The 10,868-nt window shown below is 26.6% G+C and overlaps 2 protein-coding genes and 1 long non-coding RNA gene across 3 annotated transcripts in view; 1 reads left to right on the top strand and 2 right to left on the bottom strand.

Annotated features, from left to right (window-relative positions):
• Positions 1-411: 411 nt before the first annotated feature.
• LOC112692062 lies at positions 412-3,000 on the bottom strand. The gene is made up of 4 exons (XR_003149373.1): positions 2,718-3,000; positions 2,263-2,381; positions 1,136-1,393; positions 412-1,072 (listed from the first exon to the last, which is right to left on the bottom strand). It is a non-coding gene; the product is annotated as an uncharacterized LOC112692062 (long non-coding RNA).
• Positions 3,001-4,544: 1,544 nt separating this feature from the next.
• LOC112692031 (tubulin beta-1 chain-like) lies at positions 4,545-7,638 on the top strand. Its single transcript, XM_025566531.1, has 4 exons — positions 4,545-4,796; positions 5,946-6,054; positions 6,162-6,357; positions 6,587-7,638. Exons 1-4 carry the CDS (start codon positions 4,740-4,742, stop codon positions 7,566-7,568), a joined length of 1,344 nt encoding a protein of 447 aa, XP_025422316.1. The 5' UTR covers positions 4,545-4,739; the 3' UTR covers positions 7,569-7,638.
• A 768-nt stretch (positions 7,639-8,406) lies between these two features.
• LOC112692038 (dynein heavy chain 10, axonemal-like) overlaps positions 8,407-10,868 on the bottom strand; it is a 38,531-nt gene continuing 36,069 nt past the window's right edge. Inside the window, exon 49 of the mRNA XM_025566541.1 lies at positions 8,407-9,335. Within this exon, the coding sequence (XP_025422326.1) occupies positions 9,039-9,335 (297 nt within the window). The 3' untranslated portion in view covers positions 8,407-9,038. The remainder of the gene's footprint in view (positions 9,336-10,868) is intronic.

Genomic DNA, 10,868 nt, shown 5'->3' with positions numbered 1-10,868 from the left:
TTATTTATTAGCACATGTCCATCGTAAATTCCGTGAATCGTGCAGTTATATAATTTGATTTTTGTGTTATAATAAGATAAGATAAAGTTTGCTAAAAGTACCAATACGATAGTAACTCTCCAGGTAACTTTAAAAATATTATAAAAATCCGCTTGATTTGTTTAAATTGATTTTCATTTGTGAATTTTTGTTTAGATGAGTGAGTGTTAAAATAAAATTTAATTTCAATACAACATACAGTTCCATACAATTCAATAAAATATATAAAATACAGTTGATATATTTTAAAGTATAATTTTTGTTAAATATTAATTATTTTATGAATTGTATACATTTTAAAATTAAATTCATTTAATAAATAATAAACGTGCATTTTTGTTTGCATATTTTCGCATATTGTTGCATATTTTGGATGCATATTTGAATGATAACCATTGCATAAATGCATGCATATTTCGTACGTTTTAGTGCATATAATTCTGGGCCCTACTTATGACTTTTTGTGCCACATCAAATAAAGAACTCCATCTTGTAATTACAGAAACTGGAAACTTAACTTTAAAACATTATCTGAAGCCACTGAGCTCCTGCTAACAAGGTTCCAAAATCTAGACAGTTTATTAAATGCAGATTTTGAAACTTAAACGTAGTTGGCATCTGTAATTTTTGAAAATCACATGTTGCAATTAAACTTAGAGTATAACATTGTCTTTCTCAACATTTTTTGTACTTGAATACATTGAATTCATTTAGACTATTTTTATGTCTGAATTTTCACTATCCATTGCATTGTTTGAGCTACTTCTACTTAAATTATTTTCTTCGTAAAAATTTCCTATACATGGCAATCTTGTTTGCTGTATTGCAAGTAATGATGATGAAGAAATATTTTAATGTTACTTGCATTATCTGTTATGATGCGTATAACTTTCGATACATCTATTTTGAATTTATCCATTATTTTTGTTAATACTTCCACAATATTTAAATAATTATGAACTCTTTTAATTCGTTGACAGCCAAGAACATGATTTTCCATCATATGTATCTTCAATGAAATGAAATGTCATACCTAAAATACAATAAGACATATTTTTATAATTTTATTTTTAAATGATTCTTTAATTATAATTACCCATACTACTTTTGTTGTTGGAGCTCCAAATATTTGCTACTTAGCAAACATAATTATGGGTTTCAATTTGAGTTTTTAACATATCCACATTTGCTTTATATGTCACTGCTAACTGTTTTGACTTATGCTTTCTGTTAGAAAGAATAGATGAATCATTTAATCCAGTTAATCTTAATAGTAAATTTTGAAAACGCTTTTTTCACAAGTGACTAATGGCCACATTTCATCTACTATATAATTGCACACCAATTCACTAATCTGAAAACAAAATAATTCTAATTACATTAGATATATTGATATCAAATGACATCAATTATAGTATTAAACAAGATTAGAAAAATCAACATTAGTCATATTTCAGTGTTTCACATTAGAATAGGGTTTTAAGAAAAAAAGCATATTTATATAGGTTTATATAGAATAATATTTTTAAAAGCCATTCCATCTATTAAACTCATCTGCATAGCTTGTAATAAAAACTGAACTTCCAGCAAAAGATTAAATAAATAATTAAATATATAATTATATATATTTTATTATTTTTAATAAAATTTTATCTAATTAATTCTAAAAAAAATTTTTTTTAAATTTTAAACTAAATACAATTTTTTTCTTGATACATATGTGTGCAAAAATTAAATTATATGTAACTATTCCAAAATTTAATTTGATGATTTATCAAGAATTATAATTAAATCCTTACTTACGTTTAGATAATTAATTTTAAGGATTTACTTAATACTTAATATTAAATACTAGGTATTTAGTTTTTAATATAAATATTACTTTAACACTTTTAAATCTAAAATTGAATTGTATTTTTTAAAGTTAGATAGATCGTAGGCACCACATCATTTACACAATATATTATTGAGAGTAGTAAAATAATGATCAAAAGTTTGCAGAATATAGGTTAATTCAAGTTATAGTATATATGAAACTATTAATTATTATGAACTTTTTGTAGCTAAAACTATTTATTAGCATCTAAACCAACAAACAAAAGAAACTACAAACTTATAGGTACTAGTTGTTTTATATTTTTAATTTTCTTATGTATGTATCTACACCTACCACCTTCACATAAATTATAAATGTACCGACTTATGTTTTATGGATCAAATTACCTTTTTTACCTTTTCCTTGAATACTTTTTTTGTATGAATATAATTTTAATTTGAACAGTTGTTTCTCCCGAATTTTGCTTTGAATCCTTGTCATCAATGAGTTGTGTTTATTGTTTATACTGTAAATATTTTAATATTTATTAAACTATCATTTAATATTTTAGTAGACATACTTTTTATTTATTTTATTTTTAGTCTCCGTTTTTTGATACTATATTTGTTTATTATAATATATAAGATGAAAATAATATTAGTAAAATGTAACTAAATCACTATAACTCTCAACCTTCAACTCATGCTTTAGTAAATAAACCATAAAATAGTTAGGTATAAACTATATATGAGATTATTATAAATAGTAATAAGTTATACGTAACTAATAAATAGTTATTTTTAATAAAAAGCAAATTAAAAAAAAAAAGAAATATGTGCATATTTTTATACTAAAAACTCACTTTAATATGGCTCAACAACTTTCCACTTGAACTTGAGGATCTACTTAAACCTTTTGCACAATTTTGGCACAATGCTGTTTGAATCATTAATGGAAACAAGTTTATAAAATTCATCAAATAAATATCTAAATTTTGGTTCAGGAGTGATCGATTGCACATTTGAAAGATTATCCTCCGTTTCTTCAATTTCTTGATGATTTGTTTTTTTTTTTTTTTTTTCATAACAAATTTATTAATTTTTGACATCTGATTTACCTACCTAATTATTAGAAACCCAACGAAAAATTACTTAATACAACAGTTCAACACTAGCTAGTACCATAGATTAAATATACATATTTGTATATTATTATTATTATTATTTGTATTTGTATATTTAATCTGTGTTAGTACGGACTATGTTTTTGTGGACATTGAAATAGTGATTACAGATTATAAATATAAAAATAGATTTTATTGACAACGCCGCGCGCCGCTCGTATATCTATTGTACTGTACGAGCTTATATAATATACTTTTTATAGGCATTGAACAATTCTCATATATTTATAATGTGTTTTTTTCTTCAAATTATTACTGTTATGAATTAAATTAAATAGAACGCTCTTCCAGAATAGTTTTATTAATTTTAATTATTTCACGATAGTTCAAAATACTGTTCACAGATTTTTAAACTTTTGCGCTTTCGATCAAATATTTATCACATACATTTATCTATAGATACGTTTTTATTTATCTCAGATTAGCATTAGATAACTTAGATAATATTTGTCTAGCTAAGATAAAATAAAATAATTTATTATTTAGATCAGTGTTTCATAAAATTTTTATTCGTGGAACCCTTACTTTTTTTTTTTTAGTTTTTTTAGCATTATTTGTAAATAAATTATAATCATATAATAATATTGTGTTAAAGATATTTAATTCAAAAAATATGTTAAAATAACAATTTAAATAATAGTAATTGTATACATATATAATAATACTTTAATTATAATTACTTTAATTAGACTAAATATAAATTTAGACAGTTCCATATGGTTTATACATTGTTATTTAATATACAAAGATTTTTTTTCTTTAATGCAAACATTTTTTCTCCATTACTAATCTTTAGTTGGAAATTTTAAAGTAATTTTCTTAAAAATGTTTAAAAAATTACTTAAGCTTCACGGAACCACCAGAGTTCCGCGGAATACAGTTTAAGAAACGCTGATCTAGTTAATTTTAACCCTGATTATGATTAAGTAATAGATATATTTTTTAAAACAAGTCAACAAATATACAATGCCTAAAATTTTAATTTGTAGTATTATCTTTGAAATCTTTAATAATTAATAAGTTATCGTATTTGAAAAGTCACCCTGAGCAATATCAACCAATAGAGATTTTTTTTTATAAAATTTTAAATTCAAACCTCTATTAAAAAAATGTTGTACAGGAATTTGCAATATTTTTAAATTTATTTAATGTCAATGAAAATACATTTTGAAAAAAAATTATTTCAATCAAACGAATATGGTCATAATAAATTATTCTATAATCAATGGTATTATGTAATAATTTTATTTTAAAATCGAAGTACCGTTTTTGTTATATAATTAATATATATTAACATACTGATAATATTCTGTATAGTTTATTCAAATGTCTTGTTTTATTACGTAATAACAGTGTATCATGAATATTTTCAAACGCAGCATATATTTTTAAAAAAAAAGCGGCAAAATAATATTGTTGATTATTAGTTATGGTTGTCTATCACCGGGAGCGCTATTATGAAAATAACGGTGCACCCCTTCCATTTTATTTACTTTACCCTATGTTCCTCTGCACTTTTCAAGACGATTGTTGAATACGCAACTGTGCGGTCTTTTGCTGTCTCACGTTGTTTCGCGTTGGTTATTGTATCGAATTATTGTCGTTCACGATCACGTGTTCCGTCGGCTTTCTTTTCAACATTGAAATCTTCAATAAATTTATTCGCCAATTTTTTAACTAAACCCATTTCAAATTTCAACCATGAGGGAAATTGTACATGTTCAAGCCGGTCAGTGTGGAAATCAGATTGGAGCCAAGGTAAGATTATATTTTTTCGCTACTACGTTTTCTAGCACTGGCCGTTATTGTTCAAAAATGGCGCAGTGTGACGATCGCCATTCGTTGACGGGTTTTTCGATTTTGTTTTCTTTATTTCCGTAACGGATTTCTGCTCGTTAAATTTTCAATTGTAATGCTATTTTTTCAACATTTCTTCATTATTAGTGCGTTAAATTATTAATTTTTTTAGGTATTTTATTTTTTTTTAGAGTATTTATCCTCACCCTAAAAAGTTTATTGTTTCAATAAAAAATGTACATGCCATTGGTTTTATTACAAAATGGTTCTTAATAGTATTTTTACTACAAAATGTGGAAACATGATCGAAAAATACTAGTTTTCAAATACAAATACTTAATTAACTCAAAGTATTTAAGATAACGAAAACTGGTACAAAATATTTTTAATATCATTAAATGGCTAGTGTTCCCTCCCCACCAAAAAATTCTCTGTTTTTATACTTGATATAAAATCACTTGGTTTTTAAAAATTAAAAATTAAATAAAAAGGAGAAGTTAAGTAGTTTAGAAAAAAAAAATAATCCATACCACTAAATAAGGAAATATTAAAATTAAAATTAAAATTAGAATATCAGAATACCAACAACAATAACATTTGGAAATAATATAATACAATAATCATTTATTTCTTTAAACAAATAGAATTTAAAATTATCTTATCTTACCCAATTGTATGTTGAGAGTTATGATTTTATAATTTTAATGTATTTCGTTTGTGATGAAACATTTTTACATTCAGTATTAATTATTTTGTATCATATCATCTAATTTATTTGCATTTTTAAGCATAATTAGTCAACTATAACATAATTCTTATGTTAGGTAGGTACGTATATAATATTAAAAAGATGCTTAATTTAAATAATATCTAAGCTTTCTGAAATGTTATTAGTATTTTTGTAATACATAATTTAACAATTATGATTCATTATAATTGGGTAACCAATTTAATTTAATTAATGATAGTAGTTATAATCTTACAATATTTATAATTTAAATCTATGATGAGCTTTTTTATTATTTTAATAATTAGTATCAGATCTATATTCTAATTATTGAATATAAATTCAGGTGCTTGATTATTAACAATTTTTTATAAAAATTTTAGTTCTGGGAAGTCATTTCTGATGAACATGGTATTGATCCAACTGGCTCATATCACGGAAATTCTGATCTCCAGTTAGAACGTATAAATGTATACTATACTGAAGCTCCAGGTACTTATCAAATTTAAAAGAAATTTAGTTATGTGTTTAAATTTTAAATTTTAACTCTTCATTTATAAAAATAAAAGTATTCTACTTACCAATATTATTTTATACAGGTATAAAGTATGTACCCCGTGCTGTTTTGGTTGATTTGGAGCCAGGTACCATGGATTCTATCAGATCTGGACCTTATGGGCAGATTTTTAGACCAGACAACTTTGTTTTTGGACAATCTGGAGCTGGAAACAACTGGGCTAAAGGTCATTATACAGAAGGTGCTGAGCTTGTAGATTCAGTATTAGATGTCATCAGGTATGTATTTTTTTATTAGATTTTCTAATAATTAAACTTTATAAATAATTTGTTATATTATAAGTATATTATAAAACTATGAATGACAGGTTAGGTTATTCTTTTTTTTTTTCTTATACCATTCCTACTAATTTTTCGATTTGAAATAATTATAATTAAATTATTTACTCTATAATTCATATAAATTGTATGATTTTGAAGTATTTTAACCGTTCATTATTTTTTTCAGAAAAGAAGCTGAAGGCTGTGATTGTCTTCAAGGATTTCAACTGACACATTCCTTGGGTGGTGGAACTGGGTCTGGTATGGGAACATTATTGATTTCCAAGATCAGAGAAGAATTCCCTGACAGAATAATGAATACTTACTCAGTTGTACCTTCTCCCAAAGTTTCGGACACTGTTGTAGAACCCTACAATGCTACTTTATCAATTCATCAATTAGTAGAAAATACCGATGAAACCTTTTGTATTGATAACGAAGCTTTATATGATATTTGTTTTCGTACATTAAAACTTACAACACCTACATATGGTGACTTAAACCACTTGGTATCTTTGACCATGTCTGGAGTAACCACTTGTCTCAGGTTCCCTGGTCAATTGAACGCTGATCTCCGTAAACTCGCTGTCAATATGGTTCCTTTTCCCAGGTTACATTTCTTCATGACTGGTTTTGCTCCTCTTACATCTCGTGGAAGTCAACAATACAGAGCTTTGTCTGTACCTGAACTTACTCAACAAATGTTTGATGCCAAAAATATGATGGCTGCATGCGACCCACGACATGGACGTTATCTTACAGTAGCAGCTATATTTCGTGGTCGTTTGTCTATGAGGGAAGTTGATGACCAAATGTTGAACATCCAAAGCAAGAACTCGAGTTATTTTGTTGAGTGGATCCCTAATAATGTGAAAACCGCAGTTTGTGATATCCCTCCAAGAGGTTTGAAAATGTCTGCTACATTCATTGGTAATTCTACATCCATTCAAGAATTATTCAAGAGGATTGGTGAACAGTTCAATGTTATGTTCAGACGTAAGGCTTTCTTACATTGGTACACTGGTGAAGGTATGGACGAGATGGAATTCACTGAAGCTGAATCTAACATGAATGATTTAGTAGCTGAATATCAACAATATCAAGAAGCTACCATTGATGATGAAGGTGAATTTGATGAAGAACAGGAACAAGAAGTTGATGAAAACTAGATTTATTTTTTAAAATGTAGCTTTAGACTTCAATTTTGTTACTTTTTATTTAATACATAAATTCTGTACATTAATTCATCATTTTTTAGTAGTAGAGGTTAAAAAAGGAAAAATAGATTTTTTTTTTAAAAAAATCAGCTTTATAATTTAATTGTTGTGACTTCATTTGAAACTAAAATTCTGTAAGTCAGTCTATTTTTTTATGCTTAATGTTTAATTATTCCATAATGATACTTGGTGTGTTTTGAATTATAATTTTTGAACAGTATAGTTAATTAAAAATTATTACTGTAAAGTTGACAAAAATGAATTGTTCATGTAATATATTGATATATTTTTAACCTCTTCATTTTTATTTATACATGAATTCAATAATTAAATTAGTTGGTATTGAGATTTTTATTTGTTAATCTTTATTCCTTATAATGCTTCTTGGCTTGGAGTTCTTATTATTAATTTTTAATGAATACAAATTGTAATTTAATTATAATTTTAATTAATTTGTTCTTGTTTTAATAAACTTATATTTGAGCATTTTACTTTGATTACTTGATTGAAAGTATTTCATAAATTGGGTAGATCATTCAAATAATTGTTTTCACAGTTAAATGCTTTTTTCCGGGTAATTTATCATTTTAATTTCTTATTTACCTTTCTATTGGAATAAATTATAAATTGTTTTTTTTAGATGGTGATTTTATAGTATGCTATTTGTAACTATTGTAATTATTAATTTTTTTATTGTATATTTTATAGAATTGATGTAGATATTTTAATGGATTTAAAAATGCATATTCTTCAAGTCAATATGTATTTAATTTACTTGATTTTGCTATCTTAACATAAAAAAAAAAATGTAATAATTTCTTTTTGAAGCTATTTAGTTCCTTTCAAAACTGAATGATAGACACAATGATTTGATTAAATTGTCTTAAAATTAATCATTATGGCTAAATAGCAGTAGTTTCCAACCGGTGTGCCGCGATAAATTATAAAAGTATAAGTATATATTTACCAGCTTATTGATATTTGAGATGAAAACTGATTGAACTAATCGTAGATATATATTATTTATTGTAAATATGCCCGTCGCAGCTGTCTCGATCGTTCGATTGTATTAATATATTTCACAATAAATAACCCTCTTATAGAGTAGACTGGTAAATAGTATACATATATATATATATATATAATGGTTCACATAATATGTGGATTGGTGTGCCGCAAAATTTTGTTGGTGATGAAGTGTGCCACATTGTTAAAGAGGTTGAAAACCACTGTTATATAGTCTGTATTTTACTTACCTACATAAATCTTGGTAATACAACTTATACACTAAATTATATGCTGTGTTATTTATAATTCAATAATAGTAGAAAAAACGTATAAAAATATTTAGTATTGACTTTTAAGTTGAAACATATATAATATTACATTGAAGTAAAAAGTATTTAGAAAAAAAAATTATAACTATTCAGAATTCATGACCACACAAACTCCTTTTAAAATCCAAAAGCTCTTGTGTATCAATGTATTTAGATTAGCTTCGAACACACAGTTGTTGCCTATCGAATTTCTTCGTTTTGATGTAACGTACACCGGTATGGTAATCGAACTTTTCGGTAATTTCAGTAGACGCGTCTCTACGGGAACTATAGCCAAAATGGGCAACTTTTCGGGCGAACTGTTTGACGTACATTCGTTTAAACACCGTTTGTTTACGTCCCACATCGCACCTTCCAAATATAATCCGGTGATGTAACATCCCTAAAAACGAAATAGTGTTATGTACACCATAGTATATTATATTATTATTATTATTAACATTTATATATATATATATATATGTATTAATATGTGGGGATAAATGCTGACTATGTATTTGTCCATTTTATACGTACACGCCTGACTATCCGGCATCGAGTAGTCGTGTAACAGCTAAGCAGTAGTGTATTAGTTCTCGTGAGTGTATAAATATTTTAATAAGCGACTCAATAAAACAGTGAGTTAGTTTTTTATATTAATGGTGTGAATTAATAACTTCCACGTTGACTCCAAATTAGCGAACTCAAAACGTTACTTGTGATCGGCGGAATTAACTGAACCGATCGCAGAACCCGAGCTTACGGACGTAACCGAGAGGCTCACAACAATAGTATCAACTATGGTACAGTTATTGCCAGATAAATTGAGACGGCGGCGGTGGCGCTTCTCATGAAGTGTAGCTCAAACTAGTCGCTGGCAGTGTGGTGCAAAGGTCACACAGTTGGCTACGACGCGTGCAGTCACCAGTTCGAACCCGGTGTAATAATGTTAAACTGTGAAAAATATTTCTCACTCTGTGATAAAAAAAAAGTCACAGTGAAAATAACAGTGATTGCTACTCTAACTGCCACTTTCTATTTTTCACGTACTTATGGCGAATCACATTATTGCTTTACACCATAGTAATAATAGTAATAATTAGTAATATTATTACTAATTATATTACTTATTATATTATTACTAATTACTAATTATTACTAGTAATAATAGTACTCTATGCTTTACACTATCAGAATATCACAGTAATCCATAGAGTTAGAATACTACTCTATTTACTATTTAGTCGTGATATCAGATAATATTTACCTAATGTAAATGTGATATAATATTAATCATCATTAGGGCTCTAGGACTTCTAGGAATTTGCATGTTTTTAAATAATTATCAAAAACATAGCCTCTGAAACATTTGAATACAACCCTGTCTGTGCACGATCTATGAATATAAGGAGGGGGTTGATATGATGAGCTAAATATAGTAGAATATAGCTACAAGGGCTATCGGATAAATAAGATACAAAATAATACATTGAAACGTATTATAGAAAAAGGAAATGGGAAACTGCTGCATGACAATGCAACCCCAAATTAAACGGTTAAAATCAAAGATTGGTTAAAAAAATACAAGTGGGAAGTATTGCACATTCACCATATGGCCCTAATCTTCAGGTTTTTTTTTATTTGGTCTGTTAAGAAAACACTAAGGAGGAACTCGTTTACTAAATGAGTTTATGAACGCAGTTACCGAGAACTTTGATGGAAAATGTGTTGCACATTTGCGAGAAGGCATTTTCAATTTCCTCCATCGTTAGGAAAAATAAATCAGTATGAATGATGACTATGTAGAAAAATATAAAATATGTATAATTTATTGTTTAAAAGTTTTAAAGTAATATATTCATTTTTCATTATTCAGTATATTTTTGTACCTCATTTATCGGGCGGCATTTGTCAGTAGATAATTTGGGCAGACATT

The sequence above is a fragment of the Sipha flava genome, unplaced genomic scaffold (assembly GCF_003268045.1).
Source record: "Sipha flava isolate LNK unplaced genomic scaffold, YSA_version1 69_pilon_pilon, whole genome shotgun sequence".
NCBI classification, from domain to species: Eukaryota; Metazoa; Arthropoda; class Insecta; order Hemiptera; family Aphididae; genus Sipha; species Sipha flava.
The sequence above is the reverse complement of the archived record's forward strand: the minus strand, read 5'-3'. Positions and strand labels throughout refer to the sequence as shown.